This window comes from Arachis duranensis, chromosome 6, assembly GCF_000817695.3.
Source record: "Arachis duranensis cultivar V14167 chromosome 6, aradu.V14167.gnm2.J7QH, whole genome shotgun sequence".
Classification (NCBI taxonomy): Eukaryota; Viridiplantae; Streptophyta; class Magnoliopsida; order Fabales; family Fabaceae; genus Arachis; species Arachis duranensis.
In genome coordinates this window covers 10,569,250-10,586,720 of record NC_029777.3, presented here as the reverse complement: position 1 = coordinate 10,586,720, position 17,471 = coordinate 10,569,250, and the positions used below count along the sequence as shown (strand labels likewise).

Here is a 17,471-nt window from a genome sequence, read left to right as displayed (position 1 = left end):
ACATAATTAAATTATGGTAGCGACAGCGTCAAGTTTTAGAAACTTCCTGGAAATTTCCCCGTGAAAGTGAGATGATGACGTCATAGGCAACTGCAACAAATTTAATAGATATAGCAATAATGAATGATTTTATTGTGGTGTAGTATTGCTAGGGTTTTTTCTTTTTTTTTGTTTTTTGATAGAACATTAACATCTAGACTTTATCATCAGAAAATACACATGATCAACTAAACTTTTAGATTATTTTATTAACCAATAATTCAGAATAGGGTGTTGTAGTTTTGTTATTTTGTATGGGCTTAGGCCCTCCTCTACTTTAACCCAAAAAAAGATAAAGAGAATCACTTAAGAAAATGTTAATTTAAAATATTATTTATAATAAAAATAGAAGTGTACTTTTGTTTTCTTATGCACTTGAAAAAAAATCTAAAAATTTCTCAGGCATTTGCCATACCCATAAGAGAATGAGACAAAATATGATAAGATACGAAGCATTAGTAATTTCGAGTAACCTTTGAAAATTCAGACGCGGTTTGGCTCAGAATCATGGCCAGTGGCCCTTATTTTCTTGATAATGATATATATAACAAGAACACTTTGTACTAAATCGTACAAAAATCAATCATGTACTACTTTATATCTTTATTTTTTTTTGTTTTCACTCTTATTCTTATCTTTATAAAAACGTGTTGTGTTGCATGATTGACTTTATTTCTTTAAACATTTGAACAAACAATATTTATTTAAACCAACATTATTAGCCTTTTCCAAAGCAGTCATTCACGGAACGCTATTGCAACTAACATTGACTTGTCTTTATGCTCTTGAATTGACAAAAGATTTCAAAGTTCAAACATACAGATTCTTACGTTGGGGCGATAAATTGCACATGAAAATTTCCTTGTTCTACTTTATTTGTTCGTAGTTAGCTAAAGAGTTGGTTAAACTAAGTTGGGTTGGTTTAATGGTTAATTTATTAGTAGACTTAAGCTAGAGTTGGGGATTCGAATTCTGCTTTGTACATGCAGCAACTTCTCATTGGCCAATGATAAATTCTTAAATAGAGTTCACTACGGTAACTGATTAATCTTTGGTCTATCAGACTGAAAAATACGGTGGGAAACCAAAAAGCTAAAGAGTTGGTTCCATGTGCAAAGAATAAATGAGCATAGTCAACATACATAACACCATTCATTTTCAAATTAAACCTTAGTTGACTAAGCCTATAAAAGTGGCGCCAACAGTTCTAATGCTGTTGATGATTTCTTCAACAATGGGTTATGTTAGTTGAAGAAGTCTGCAATTTCTGGTCTTAAGAAAATGGATTCAGACAAGACTACCCGCAAATGGGGGGCTTAGTGTGAAACTCAAAATTGAATATCCCAATCCTTGTCCACACTTTTTTTATACATAAAACCAGAGACTTACCTACAGTAGCAGCCACAAACACTTTAATGCATTTTTAATTTTTAATTCAATTATATGTTGACACGATATTAGAAATTGGTAATTTTCTAGAAAGTAAATATTTTCTATTAATGTATCGCCTTTTCATATCTTTAGTTGATATGTGTTTGATCCATGTCGTGAGGATTCGACAAAGTTTTTATGCTGCCTGTCGAAGAATCATTTAGGCCTCCCTTACGGGAAAACTATAAAGTAAAAACAAATGGACATTTGATACTGCTAGAAAGGAAATTTGATGACTTCAAATATTTAGCTTAACTAGCACTTACCAGAATTAGATATGATAAATAGATTAACTTGATATAAGATTTTAACCGAGAACTTCATGAAAGCCATTTCCTTAATGATATCAAAATTCAATTTTAGCATTTGATTTAATGAAATGAAATAAGTGTCAATTTGACATGATTTAGGATAATGTATTCTATAGTGATAAGAGATATGGCTTTCCATCTTTGAGTATATTGTGAATCTATTATTAGCAGTTTTGCTATATTATATCTGTATATTCTCCATCAGGAAAAAATTCGGATTGCTCTCTATGTTCAAAAGGCAGCATTGCAATTCATTGATGGTATGGTGCTCAAATTTCAAAAGTTGTTGCTTTAGAACTAATTGTTTCCCTTTATAGGCTTAGTTAGTTCATCTGGTTTTCTTATGCAGCGGGTAGTCGAGTTGAATATAAGCTACCAGAAGAGGCAAGACAAGCTGGTTTTGGCATTCATCCCGATGAAATCGCAGCCATTGTTCGTGGACATGATTTTAAGAACTTGATGAATATTGGTGGAGTTGAAGCTATTACAAGGAAACTTGCAGTCTCAGTGGATGAAGGTATCAGTGAAGAGAGTATAGATCCCAGACAAAAGGTTTATGGAGTCAACCGTTATACAGAGAAACCTTCTAGAAGCTTCCTGATGTTTGTGTGGGATGCACTGCAGGACTTAACTCTAATCATTCTTATAATTTGTGCTGTAGTTTCTATTGGTGTAGGGATCGCTACTGAAGGGTTTCCAAAAGGAACATATGATGGTGTAGGAATCATACTTAGTATTTTTTTGGTTGTCATTGTTACTGCTGTCAGTGACTACCAGCAATCCCTACAGTTCAGAGATTTAGACAAAGAGAAGAAGAAGATCTTTGTTCATGTCACCAGGGGTGGAAAAAGGCAGAAGATCTCAATATATGATATAGTAGTTGGTGATATTGTTCATTTGTCGACCGGAGATCAAGTTCCAGCCGATGGGCTGTATATATCAGGATACTTTTTACTTATAGATGAATCGAGTTTGTCAGGTGAGAGTGAACCTGTAAATGTGAATGAAGAAAAGCCTTTTCTTCTCTCAGGAACCAAAGTGCAGGATGGTCAGGGGAAGATGTTAGTTACAACAGTTGGTATGAAGACTGAATGGGGAAAATTGATGGAAACTCTAAATGAGGGTGGAGAGGATGAGACACCATTGCAGGTGAAATTGAATGGAGTTGCTACAATTATTGGTAAAATTGGTTTATCTTTTGCTTGCTTGACATTCGTGGTGTTGACAATCAGATTTCTTGCTGAGAAAGCAATTAATGGTGACATATCAAGTTGGTCTTCCAATGATGCATTGAAGCTACTGGACTTCTTTGCTATTGCTGTAACCATAATAGTGGTTGCGGTTCCTGAAGGATTACCATTGGCTGTGACACTCAGTCTTGCTTTCGCTATGAAAAAATTAATGAATGACAAGGCACTTGTGAGACACCTTTCTGCCTGTGAGACTATGGGTTCAAGTAGTTGCATTTGCACAGATAAGACAGGGACATTAACCACTAACCATATGGTAGTCAATAAAATATGGATATGCGAAAAAGCGACGCATATAAAAGGTAAAGAGAGTGCAGATGAACTGAAAACAACTATACCTGATGGAGTACAAAGCATTCTTTCTCAGGCTATATGTCAAAATACATCTGCTGAAGTAGTTAAGGATAAAGATGGAAATAACACAATATTGGGAACTCCAACAGAATCGGCATTGATGGAATTTGGCTTGCTTTTAGGTGCTGATTTTGATGAACAGCGTAGAGTGTATAAGATACTCAAGATTGAGCCTTTCAATTCAGTGAGGAAGAAGATGTCTGTGCTTGTGGCTCTTCCGGATGGAGGAGTCAGAGCTTTCTGCAAGGGTGCATCAGAGATAATATTAAAAATGTGCAACAAAATCATTGACCACAATGGAGAAGTTGTTGACCTTCCTGAAGACCAAGCAGATAATGTAACTGCTGTTATAAATGGCTTTGCCTCTGAAGCTTTGAGAACTCTTTGTTTGGCTGTCAAAGATATAAATGAAACCAAAGGGGATATCAATATCCCTGACAGTGGCTATACTCTGATAGCCATAGTAGGAATCAAGGATCCTGTACGCCCTGGGGTAAGGGAAGCAGTTCAAACTTGTTTAGCCGCCGGAGTAACTGTCCGGATGGTCACTGGTGATAACATTCACACGGCCAGAGCTATAGCTCAAGAATGTGGTATACTTACTGAGGGTGGTGTAGCAATTGAAGGACCAGAATTTCGTAACTTGTCTCCAGAGCAAATGAAGGATATTATACCAAGAATTCAGGTTCTGATCTCATTGTAGATTCTGTTACTTTTAATTATCTTTTCAGATGATTGACATTCTTTGGTACTTTACATTGTTTCAGGTGATGGCACGATCCTTACCACTTGACAAGCATAAGTTAGTAACCAATTTGAGGAGTATGTTTGGTGAGGTTGTTGCTGTTACCGGCGATGGAACCAACGATGCTCCAGCATTGCATGAATCAGACATTGGACTTGCCATGGGCATAGCTGGAACAGAGGTATGTGCCACTTCCTTGTGTACTTTATTGCTTTCTAAATTTCTGGTTATATTTTCTTGCACTTCCTGGTTGATGTTATCAGTATCTAATACCTTCTTTTTTTGGTTGGAACACATTTTACAGGTTGCAAAAGAAAATGCTGATGTGATTATAATGGATGACAATTTCACCACCATTGTCAATGTTGCCAAATGGGGAAGAGCAGTGTACATAAACATTCAAAAATTTGTGCAGTTCCAGTTAACGGTTAACATTGTTGCTCTGGTTATCAACTTTGTTTCAGCATGCATCACAGGTTCGTTGGTTTACAGGATTTGTTTGCCTCAATTCTGTTAAATTCGTTTCAAACAACATTAATAATAGTATTCTTTTTAACTTTCAGGATCTGCACCACTCACAGCTGTGCAGTTGCTTTGGGTTAACTTGATTATGGACACATTGGGTGCATTAGCCCTTGCTACTGAACCTCCTAATGAAGGACTTATGAAAAGGCCCCCAGTTACAAGGGGAGCAAGCTTTATAACCAAAACCATGTGGAGGAATATCATTGGTCAAAGTATATATCAGTTAATTGTCCTTGGAATTCTAACCTTTGATGGGCTGAAGCTACTCAATATTAGTGGTCCAGATGCAACTAAAGTGCTCAACACCTTGATATTCAACTCCTTTGTATTTTGCCAGGTATACTTTGCATGCATCATGCTTGCTTATAAATACTGATTATGGAGATTAATTATCAAACATGTCTTGATGGATTCCATACTGATAAGCTCGTTTTGATTCTTTTGATACATTTGTCTCCTTTTTCCCCAGGTGTTCAATGAGATAAACAGCAGAGACATGGAAAAGATAAATGTATTCAGAGGCATGTTTCGGAGCTGGATATTCTTGGGGATAATTTTCGCGACGGCGGTGTTTCAAGTGATAATAGTTGAGTTCTTGGGAACTTTTGCCAGCACTGTCCCTCTAAACTGGCAAATGTGGTTACTCAGTATTGCAATTGGTGTAGTTAGCATGCCGCTTGCTGCTATAATCAAGTGCATTCCAATTGAAAGAGCTTCTGCTATTAAGCATCACCATGATGGATATGAGGCACTGCCTTCTGGTCCTGAACTAGCTTAAAATGTCATCAGAATTCGGTTGTCTTCCATCCTTTTCACTTTCACAACTTTGGTGTACTAATTTTTATTTGTTTTCTTTCTCTTTTCCCCTCTTTTTGGGGAAACTAATCTCACTAAAAGAAAGTAGTTGAACATTGACAAGGTCTAACTATACCCTACAGTGTCATTGATGCAGTTATTTACTATTTGGAGAAATTTTCAGTTGCTCTTGGTCATTGAATGTGCATCACCTTGTGAAATATTTGACAAATTTAATTATTTTATTTTATTTTATTTGTAATATAATAGTTGAGGTGATTCAGTCCCAGTGATACTTAGCATGGAAATTCTGTCTCTAAAGGGTTTTGAGAAATTGTCTGATACACTTGATACATGACATTATAACTATTTTTATTTATATGATTAAAAAAAGGCTTGAAAACATGCAAGTAGCTTAGCAGCTCCTTTATTAAAGAATCATGTGATGCAAATGTTGCAAAATGTTGAAGTGATTCCAACTTCCAAATCTTCTAATTCATGAGCAGTGTTTACTTCTGGTTTATTTTTTAAAAGTCGTCCCTAAGATCTTTCTAAACATAATTTCTTATGCTTCAAGTTACTTCAAGCCAAAAAATATTGGCACGTTTACATAGGACAAAATGTACTAGGAACAAATACATGTCCATGTCCATGTTCATCAGTTCATGTGCTAGAATAGATACAACGAAATAACATAAAAATCACTCTCCTGGCACCTACTACTAGTCACGCTACAAAAGAATCATGTTTCAGAATATAGAATAAAATATTAGACTACAGTAGAATACAGGAATTAAGAGAATGTGTGAATGTGTGAGATTGTTCATCTAAACCTCCTCTTTGTTTCTCCATATGCAGCTACTCCCATGACTGTTACTGTGTAGCCAGCCATGCCAACAACAGTCACCGGGTTTCTGAATAGCAGTATTGAGATAACAACAGCTACAGCACCTTTTGCATTGCCTAACACCTGTTTATTGTGCATTGCACAAAATAAAACAAAACCAACAGTTTGCATTAAGCAACCTTTGTTAACATGATTTTGCGTCTGGTTCCCCCGTGTTTGATACAAATTGAAATACGAGTACACCAATCATTACTTGTATTGTATGTTACTATATCATTGTAAGTATCAAGAAGAGAACTAAAAGAGAAGCTATGTAAGTTCATAAACTAAAAATGTTTCAAGTACATGTTTTAGCATCAGGATCTATTTGTTGTGCTTTCAAGAATGCGGAGCATATAAAACACGTGCATTGCACGAAGTATCAGTCAAATCATGTATGATTTCGAATTATGTGAATGGTGATTCAACAAAATATTGTATAGCTAGGAATAGTTTGTATTATCTTTCCATGTCAAGACCTTACATTTCAAATTTTTAGACATTTAATGTGCTATATAAAGTAGAATAAAGGTGAATTTCAGTTTGCAATTGATGTTCTAATACACAAATACGAGAAAACAGATTGCCGCTTATTGTCATGATTTCTAGTAGTTGGCAATAAAGACGCAAAGGAAAGAAAGGCTAACCTGGAGTGTAAGAGCACTTGTATGTTTAGTGACCAAGAAGTTTGTTAAGTTAGCGGAATATGCTGTGACTGAATTCAGCAAAAGAAGTAGCCACATAGTTTTGTTTTCGCTTCCAAGTGATATTGTGACATCTACAACATTAGGCTCCATGATAAGCGCCGCTGGCAACAAAATTATGACAGCAATCGGCGACATATACAAGAGCAAGTTCATCGAGTTCAGCTTTTCCCTGTTACATCAAGGGGAATGCAAAGTTATAAGAAGTTTCATACCAGTAAAAAGAATTGCATATTCCACATGCTAACCAAAAGGACCTAGTCATGTAGTCACTCTATAACTTGTGCTACTGATAGAACAATCAATAGCAGATTCCAGTAATTTCAGATTGCAGCTGACCTGTTTTTGAAGTGTAGTGATGAAAGAAGAACTTGGAAATCATATATATAGTGCGAAAAATAGTTTACCCTTCAGAAGAAAGTAAAATGCCCTGAAGAACAGACTTGAAAGCTCTCGCAGCAGTAGCACTTAGGCACATGATGAATCCAAATAAGTGAAAGCCTGGCTCGCCCTGCCGTCACCAACAAAATCTTTTTAGATTCATAGAACCAAAATGAATAACAAATAATGAAATTGTTAATATAACAACGGCATGTGCCTCCTAATATCATGACAGAAATATGCAGAGCATTAAGGCCCAAAGGAACTATTTTTCTTACCATGTCATATGACAAATATATTAACTTATAGTGCAACACATACTTATACAATAGAGATAACTGAGAAGAGCGTAATTCATAACAAGTTTTGGGATGTTATAATCATATGATTGAATGACACATAGCATAATAATTAGTAAAGTAGCTTGAGAGTTTTTCCCGTTCACTTCCTCATTTCCAGGTTCAGAAGAAAAAATTTTAAAAAATCAATAAATAAAAAGGACTCCTATTGTCACAAATTGGCATAGCTCTTTCAACATTGAGATCTCATCAAATTAGAAGCACGTTGCACTTCACTTTCTGCATCCTAAGAAATTAAATGCTTATAAGAATTCCAATAAAATCACAGATCAGCCAAATCCCACAAACAACCCATCATCCAATCCAATCTGTTCATCAGCATGACTCCAGATCTGGAGTGGCATCACCAAGATCAACATCCACACACCAATATGAACCAATCAACAAAAACATACATGACCATAAGAAGATTAAATCACCAAAGAAAAAAAGAATAGGCTGAGATCATCACACATAGAAGATTCCAATTTCATTGAAACATAACAACAAACACAAAAAGAGCAACATACCCCACTTGCAATGACAACCCCAGCAACAACAGGAACAAGAGCAGCATATGTAACCCAAGCCTCTCTCTTGAGCGTTGCAAGGTACGCAAAAACAGCCGTGAAGAAAGGCGTGGTGGCCCCAACAGCTTGATTGAAAGAAACAGCCAAATACCTAAGAGAGATGTTTCCTCCAACAACAGACCCACAAAAAACAATGCTCAAAGTTGCAATCTTCATGAACTGGGACCTGGATTTGATCATCTGCTGAGGCACAACTTTGAAGAACACAATGGAAATGTAGCTGAGAACCGCACACGCTGACATGTGGCACATTGTGAGGAAAATTGGGAACTTGAATCCATAGTTTGAGAGAAGATACTTGTTGAGAAGGATCACACCAATGTTTGATGAATACCAAAGGCTCACAAGGGAGAAGATGAAGAAATTCTCCTTGCTGCTCGTTGCTGGTGTTGTTCCGGAAGACACCATCTTCCCACCCTGGAAATTTTGCACCAAAGTTTTTTCATTTCATTCAACTTTGCCATTGTTTATAAACGAGAATAATAATTAAAAGAAAAAGATGTTGTCTTTTTCTGTTTTTGAATTTTGGGTTGTCTTTGTTTTTTCAATTTACATTTTTTCCCCCTTTCTTTTATTTGGTGTGAAGTGAAGTTACTTACCCCAATATCTTTCATTGTTCCTTTGATATCATTTTCATAGTATGATTTGGATCTCATGTTGTAAGAAGCATGTGTACTCATTGATGAAACCTCTGTTGATGTTGTTGTTGGTGTGATTTTTTTATGATGGAGAGAAGAAGAAAAAGAAAAGGCTCACTTTTTTGTTTTTGTTTTTGTTTTATCACCCTCAATGAGATTTAACTGAACTTGTTGGTTTTTCTAATAATAAATAATTGTTCTAACTAGTGATTCAATTCAATTAACAGAGAAGAATATAGTTTGAAAGCCTGTGGAACATAATTAAGTGGAAATTAGGGGATGCTATTACTAATGGAGTAGGCTATTTATGGAAATTGTGTTTGACATCTTCAAGGAAGCACCCAAAAAAAGTGCAATAGTTTTAGATTTCATTTTGCAATGTTAATGCTAGTGTTTATGCTTATTATTAGTAATGTGCTCAAAACTCAAAAGGACAATTTGGAGTATAATATTGTTAATGAAAAAAAAAATAGAGATTTAGATGGTAAATGCACTATTGTTATATTCATTTTGTTATATTAAAATTTTAAAAAATATTATTTGTATGCCAAAATTAATTATTAAAATCAGTTACTAATATATTTATGTATAAATATATGCATGGTTTAATTTATTTTTAACGTATATTTATATTTTAACATGTATTTTATATAATGATTAATTTTAGTCTACATGGAAAAATCGCTTTAGCCATTTTTTCTTTTATCATTGGACAAATTATAATTTTTCGCAAAAAAATGTGTTTTATTTTTCTAATGACATTATATAGCTCTCTTTCTTTTGTGGGATATTGCTCTATACAAGGGCGGAGCTAGATAAAATATTAGAGGGGGGCCAAAAATATTTATCCAATAAACTAAGACTAAAATAAAATTTTAAGGGGGGACTAAACTAAAATTTACATATAATTTACATGTAAAAAATTAAAATTAGGGGGGCCATCGCCCCCTTTTCCCACCACCTAGCTTCGCCCCTGGCTCTATATTTTTTTTAAGTAAAAGAAAAAGAATAAATGAACAAACAAGAGAGATGATTCATGATTGTTATTAATTGTTTTTTAACAATTTTTTTCTTTTCGTTCACATAAGATTACGTATGTTAACATTGAATTAAATCACTAATAAAAGGACCGAAAAATGAATAACCCTAATGTCATTTTGAGAGTCCCCACAATATTTATATGGTCATACCATTACCACCAACCAAACAATTTCTGAATTTTCGGGATGTTTACACGTTTACTCCTTGCCTTTTTTAGTTTGATAACGAAAGATATGTAAGTATAATTAATTAAGTTAAGAGTGTGTACTCATATAAAAATATATTTATTTAAAGATAATAATTAAAAATTATTAAATAATTTAATTAAATTACTTAATATAATATGTATTTATTAATATTTTAACTATTATTTTTACATTATATTTTTACGTGAAAAACCATGAAATGGTTAATACTTAATACAAAAGGTGTAAGACGATGATTAGTGGAGAAAGTAAGATCTGGTTTGCATTGTTAACGTGGAATTGTGAAAGTTGAGGAGTGATACAAATGTGACACGTTATGTAGAAAACGACAAAAGATTTTGTGTCTGTGTCGTTTTGACCTCATCCTTGTCTGAATTTGTGCATTTTGCACCAAACGGCAACACCGATGGGATATAGAGGCACCGAGACCGACTCACCGACACTTCCCCAAATTATTTTCTTTTGTCTACAACTCAATCAATCAATAAATTAATATTTTATTATGAAATAAAATCAAGCTTGAATATAGTTATATAAACTCTTTTCTAAATATAATTTTTTGGTTTTCTACTATTGTGTATATCCAATAAGTGTACCAACTTTTTAATTGAAAAAGTATAGGGAGCAATTATAATATAAGTCAATTAAGTTAATTTTTTATTTTTTAATTTAAAATTAAAAAATTGAGATAATAGAGAGTTTTTTTTAATAATAGACATATTTTTTAATTAGTTGACTGAAGTTAGTTATATTCTTAGTTAATTTTTTAATAGACCTATTTTTAATTTTATTAATGATAATTCTATTTAATGAAACAAACGAGAATAGAAATAACTCAAATAAGTTAAAAAAAATAATTTAACGGTCATGTATATATAAAATAATTTTGTATGTATATTTAATTATGGTAAATTACATTTATAAAAATATATAATTACATTTTATATTGAATATATAAATAGTCATATAAAAAAACAAATGTGATTTTATAATGGTGTAAAATGTTTGATAATATTAATATTTTAAAATTAAATTTAAAAAATAAAATTCAATTATATATAATTAATATTATGTATTTAAAAACAATATGTTTCTATAATTTTCTCTAGTGTTTATAAGTTGGACATTTAAGATTAATGGCATTACCTAAACGTAGTTTATTTTAGTTAAGAATTTTGTTTTCCATACAAACAAGATTTTAAAGGTAAAAATTAAGTAGGTGGATCAAACTATCATATTCATGAGCTTGTAAGTGTAAAGTTTACTTCTTGTTTAGTTCAGCCCACCCTCTCTTTTCTCTAAGTACAAGTTCAAGCTTTGCTTATAGTAGTAATGATTAGCATAACACGTTAGCTTAAACTTTTATGGGACTGGTGCCGGATACATAGAAAATGTAGATTTCGTATTGGATCGCTCATTATTAATGGAGAAAATTATAGTCCTTTTAGAATTCAATAAAATCAATTAAATGATATTAACCCATTCATTAATGACCATTGACCAAAGATAAGATTAGGTAAGCTCTTTTTTTTTTCTTAGAAAGTTTTAGTGGGCACACAAGCCCAACTAGGAGCCACAAAGTCAAAAACAATGCATCCTGCAGTGCCTAACAGATTCTCCTTTCCACTTTCTTTTTTTTAATACTATTCATTTTGTGTAGATTGTGGGCCCAACTTATCCAATTTTTTGGTCCAAATCAGTCAAGTAAGAAATGCTTTGCCCAAAAACTGAAATGTCGAATAGCATCCTTTACAAACACAAGAAGGTGCACCTCCAAAAAAAAAAAAGAAGGTGGAAACATCAAATATTCAAGTCCAAAAAAGAGAAAACTAAATAGTTGGTTATGGTGGAAAAAGATTTATTTCAGTTTCAGCTAAGTATCTAAACGGGTTAAATACGATTTTAGTTTTTAAAGTATAGGTCAATTTTTTTTATTTCTAACTTTTTTTATATTTTATTTCCGCTTTTGCCTCACTTCCATACAATTTTGGTCTTTAAAGTAAAGATAATTTTAAAACTAAGTTAAATCTTTGAACAATTTCTTATGAAAAAAAAAAGTTAAGAACGAACAAAATTTTGGCCCATATAACTAAAAACGTACTTAACCCTACCTTAAACTATACCTTAGCACTGATTTTTCCTTATTGTTTCTAATTTTTCCAGAAAAGTTTGACAGAATTTTTCCTAGTTCAAATTTGAGACATGCAATTCATTTGTAAGTTGAAACACATCAAATCAAATTAATGCATTTCATCAACAGAATAGATGAAAGGTAGGGGGTTTTTGAGTTGGGAAATGGGAAGCCAATAGGAAGAAAAAGGGTCAGAATGAGAGATGCATGTGCTGCACAAAGAACTACTTGCAAATGACAAATTACAGTGTGGGTTATGGGGTTACTCTGTCCTCGAGTTAAGTTTTTGCAGTTTGGACACTGACACTGCTAATTCGTAAAGAATGAAATGTAAACTCATAGTGGTAAATTCAGTCCCAATAAAACAAAAACAAATAAATTCTTGAACCTAAAAAATATATATATGGTGGCGGTAAAAATATAAAATATGAGTCACTCTAGTATGGATAAAAGTATAAAACAAAAACAAATAAATTCTCGAATAAAATGTTTATCAGAGTCATATAATTATAATTATTTTTTTTATGATCATTCACACAATCAATATAAAAAGTTGTTATTTTTGTTAATATGGCGTTATGTGATTGAATGCATGTATAAAATAATTTTATATTAATAGTGCATTAAAATTAAATTCATAATCAGAATAACTATAATATTTTAAGAAAATATTATCAATATTAAAGTAATATTTTTTTATTATTTAATAACATTTTTTAAAAAGTAGGTGTTAGAAAAAATATTACTAAATATAAAAAAATTAACGTCAATTTTAATAACACTTCAGCTATGTTTGCTTGAAGGAAAATGGAAGAAAAGAAAATAGAGAAAAAAAAATAAAAAAAATAATTATTTTTTATTATTTGGTTGAAGAGAAAAATAAAAAAAAAGGAAAAGGAATGAAAAAAAATTGATGGAACCCGCCCATTTTTTTTTCTGTCTAATGTTAGAAAGAAAAGGGCGAAAAAATTTATTTTTTCTCTATATTTTTAATAATACTCCTTCACTTTTTTAATATATTTTATAATATAAGAGTAAAATTATCTTTTTATAACATTTCTTTTCTTCTTATTTTTTTCCATCTAAACACATTTAAAAAAAATAAAAATTTACTTAATTTATTTCCTTTTTTTTCTTTTTTTCTATTTCTTTTCTCTTTATTTTTTTCTTTCAAACCAAACATAGCCTTCATACTTACTATAACCACTATAAATATAAACATATTAGACATTATGTGATTTACTTATTTACATAATTTTTTGCTAACCTAAAAAAAATATCGTGTAAAGGTAAAAATATAATCATATTTGTAGACATTCGTTAATTATTTATTTATTTGACGTTTGACTTCTTATGTTGTTTGTCTAATTTAAAAAATTACAACATGATTCTTAATGTCTAACATAATTTGTAAGGTTTATAAAACTTATAAATCAAAAAGATAATATAAAGAGTCAAATATTAATATAAAAGAATAAATCATCATAAAACTATAGAAATAAATGTTTTTTTAAGAAAAACTATATTTTTTATTTATGGATGTTCATATATTGAAAATCTTACATATGAATGAAATTATCTTTATACCCATCAAATATAAGTTTTATTGAAAAGTTCAATTTTAAGTTTATTCTATTAAAAATAACTCAAAATTTTTAATAATCTTTGCTATCTTCACTACCATTATTATTTCTATCAATCTCAAAATTTATTCTCACTATCACTATCACTACTAACAAATAAAAAAAATAAAATTACACGCACACGAACACACATTCACAGGGACAAAATATAAGGTAAAAAAATGAAAGAAGAATAAATAAAAAAAAATAGAGATCCGGAATTCTGACGAGGCACAGAACCACAATCAGCGCGCACACACAAGAACGGTATCAACAAAGCAACTCAACGACGACAACGACAGTAGCAGAGGAATCCCTCCTCTCCCGTGCTCTCTGCCTCGCTACCTCTTTCTCTCTCATCCCGTCAAACACAAAGATAATAGTAACAATCCTTTTTTTCTCTCTCTTCGGCAGCAAAAAAGAGCATATTTAATATCAATTTGGATTGACTTTTGAAAAAAAGTACTTATTTTTTTTAAGAAAAATTATTTCACATTTGGATAGACTTTTTAAAAAGAATTTTCAAGTATTAAAAACATCTGTTGCTTATACTTTTTTGAAAGTAAGGAATTATTAGTTTTTAAAAAATAAATAATTTACTCTTTTTAATAAAAATAAATTTTTAAAAGATGTATCCAAATAAATTTCAAATTGAATAAAAGTACTTTATTTCTTAAAAAAAAGTAAGAGTGTTCATGGATCGGATCCGATCTGAAAAATTGCGGATATGGATCCGATCTACAAGGCTATCGGATCGGATCGCGGATTTTGTGTAAGTATCCGCATATTCACGTATCTGCAAAAATAAATAAATAAATATTTTTTATGTTTTATTTTAACTAATAATTATCATATATATTGTATTATTTTAATTTAGGGTAAAGTACTAAATTGATCCCCTATATTTGGGCATAATCCTATTTTGATGCATAAAGTTTAAAGTGTTCTATTTGAATCCAAAAAAATTTCATTTAACTTCAATGTAGTCTCATCCTGAAGTCAAAGTTAAATAATTAACAGAATGTCCTACTTGACGGTAGTATAAGAACAAGGTCGATAATTTAGGGAGAGAACTACCAACCCGGCCCCTGTCCATTTTTAAGAATGACAACGCGATCCCTCAAAATAAAATTGATCCACTTCGATCCCTGTCTCCTGATCCCGTCACACAACGCGGTTCCTGTGGATATTTTTTCATCAACTCTGAAGGAAAAATGCTGACGTGTCAGGTTCAGAAATGGATAGGGTTCTAATTGTCTCTAAATTTAAATTGGTTAGGGATTTATTTGTCTTTATAATTCTTTAAACAATATTTTTAAATTATTTTTTTATTCATTATATTAATATTCTTTTTCTAATAAATTATTAAATATATAATATAATAAGTACAAACTAATTAATAAATTATTCAAATTTAAAAATATCATTTATTATAAGAAAATTAAACTAAAAATCCTAGGTTCTAGAGAAAATGGGGAGCTTCTCTCTCTAGAAAATGAACTACATGACTAAAATTCTAACCCTAATTGCTCTCTCCCTTCACATGGAAGGAGGCCCTCTTTGATATAGCACTCAATCAGCTTTAGAAGATCCAAAATTGGGCTCTGGAGGCCCAAAAATCACACCTAGCGATTTGCATTAAATGAGTCACGTGTTGGGACCTATGTGTACACACAGGTGTATGCGTACGTACACTTGCTGATTTTCTTCTTATGCGTACACACAGGGAGTTGTGCGTATGAACACATGGCTGAGTGGTTCTTGTGCATACGCATAGAAGGTTGTGCGTACTTGAGGCTCAAGCTAACAACAAACCTAAAATTATAATAGAGGCGAACCATTTTATACCCTTAGTTGTTTTGGTTATCTATCTCATAATCATTTATTTTCTTATGTAAACTTTATTGTTAAATTGTCAAGTTATCCTTAATCCATAGGAATGTTAAAGGTTGAGTAATTGTCTTCTTGGTGAAAACTAAATGTGACTGCAGTTTCCATTTAAGACATTATCCTTAAATCAGCATTATTTAGTAAATTTATTTTTTGAATCACTTAATTTTATATTTATTAAAGAAGTATATATCTTTGACTGAAGAATTTAATTTAAATACACCGACCATATAAAATGTTGTATATAATTATTCAATCATATTCGTTTGTCTCGATAAAATTTATATAATAAATGTAAAAAAATTATTTCTGTTGATATAACAGTAAATAATAAATACACATATTTTTTGAGTGACTTAATAATAAATACACGTATAAAAATTTTTTATACGTACCAATATTAATTTCTTTAATGAAAATTGCAAATAATTTGAGCCAAAAAATATCAATCTTAATTTATGGCTAACTTCTCTATGGCACATTGAATTATGTATTACAGGCAATATATTGAATTATGGCTAACAACTGTTATTTTTTTAAATTGAATAAATATAATTAATCATACGAGTACAATAGTAAAAAAAATTATATGAATACAATAATACAAATACATACAATTTTATAAATTATTAATTTAAATGATGTCTATTTAAATTTTAAATTACAAACTAATACAAATTTTATAATTTAAAATTCTAATTATTTATATAAAATTAAATTGATTAAAAAATAAAAATATACTAATACAATTCAAATCGTATTAAATGTAAATAAATTTATTGAGTCCATAAATAAATTTTACTTAAATAAATAAGTTTAGTCAATATGATAAGTGAATTTTGTGCAAATTTTATGAAAACACGATAAAAAAAATTAAATCTTATAAAATAACATGATTAATACTATTCTAAGCATAAATCGTAGTAGCCAACAGGGTTTTATACACACAGTTTTTTCTTCATAAACCGTGGTGACTAAGCTTGGTTTATGGCTCGCAATTTTTATTCATAATCCGTGGTGAACAGCCACGATTTATGCTCAAACTTTCCTAAGTAAAAACCGTTCCAGGCTTCCACGGTTTATGCACAAATTTAAAATCGTGGTTAGCTCCCACGGTTTATATAATAATAAAAAAGGACACTCACGTAACCACTTTGCAAATGTTGTAATTAGGTAAAGGTTTCTCTCTTTCATTTTATATAGGTACATTGCCCTAGTTTTTTTTGGCAGTTAGGTGTGTCAAAAATGTCGGATTAGGTGAGGTTGAAGTTATGGAAAATATTACAAATTTGTGAGTATATTATAACGGTGAGGTTATACCAAACACACATGAAGGAGTGACTTTTGTTTGTGAATATCCATTGTCATTTGCTATTCCATGTACCATGAGTTTTGTTGAGTTGCAAAATGGACTTTGTAATAACATTCAAAGTCACATTTTGAAAAGGATGAGCAATCTTTTATACAGAAGTCATGTGCAAGTATTTGGTGGGCTAATACAGTTTCAAATAATGTCCATCACTGACAATGTTAGTATGCAGCAGATGTTGTGTATTTATCAACAAACCTGATCTCACATGCCGAGGATAGAGTT

General features: G+C 31.3%; 2 protein-coding genes across 3 annotated transcripts in view; one reads left to right on the top strand and one right to left on the bottom strand.

Annotated features, from left to right (window-relative positions):
- Positions 1 to 6,457, top strand: part of LOC107492639 (calcium-transporting ATPase 4, plasma membrane-type) — a 9,400-nt gene extending 2,943 nt beyond the window's left edge. Inside the window, exons 2-8 of one of the 2 annotated variants that reach the window (XM_021126505.2) lie at positions 1,987 to 2,041; positions 2,131 to 4,070; positions 4,153 to 4,311; positions 4,435 to 4,606; positions 4,694 to 4,992; positions 5,125 to 5,450; positions 6,309 to 6,457. In XM_021126505.2, coding sequence (XP_020982164.1) covers positions 1,987 to 2,041; positions 2,131 to 4,070; positions 4,153 to 4,311; positions 4,435 to 4,606; positions 4,694 to 4,992; positions 5,125 to 5,433 — 2,934 coding nt within the window. In that variant the 3' untranslated portion in view covers positions 5,434 to 5,450; positions 6,309 to 6,457. Of the gene's footprint in view, positions 1 to 1,986; positions 2,042 to 2,130; positions 4,071 to 4,152; positions 4,312 to 4,434; positions 4,607 to 4,693; positions 4,993 to 5,124; positions 5,648 to 6,308 lie in introns of those variants that run through there. The other variant, XM_016113687.3, reaches the window with a different exon arrangement.
- LOC107492640 (UDP-URONIC ACID TRANSPORTER 1) lies at positions 5,999 to 9,164 on the bottom strand. Its single transcript, XM_016113688.3, has 5 exons — positions 8,949 to 9,164; positions 8,290 to 8,766; positions 7,448 to 7,551; positions 6,984 to 7,212; positions 5,999 to 6,420 (listed from the first exon to the last, which is right to left on the bottom strand). The coding sequence occupies exons 1-5, from the start codon at positions 9,027 to 9,029 to the stop codon at positions 6,274 to 6,276; spliced, it is 1,038 nt and encodes a 345-aa protein (XP_015969174.1). The 5' UTR covers positions 9,030 to 9,164; the 3' UTR covers positions 5,999 to 6,273.
- Positions 9,165 to 17,471: the final 8,307 nt, after the last annotated feature.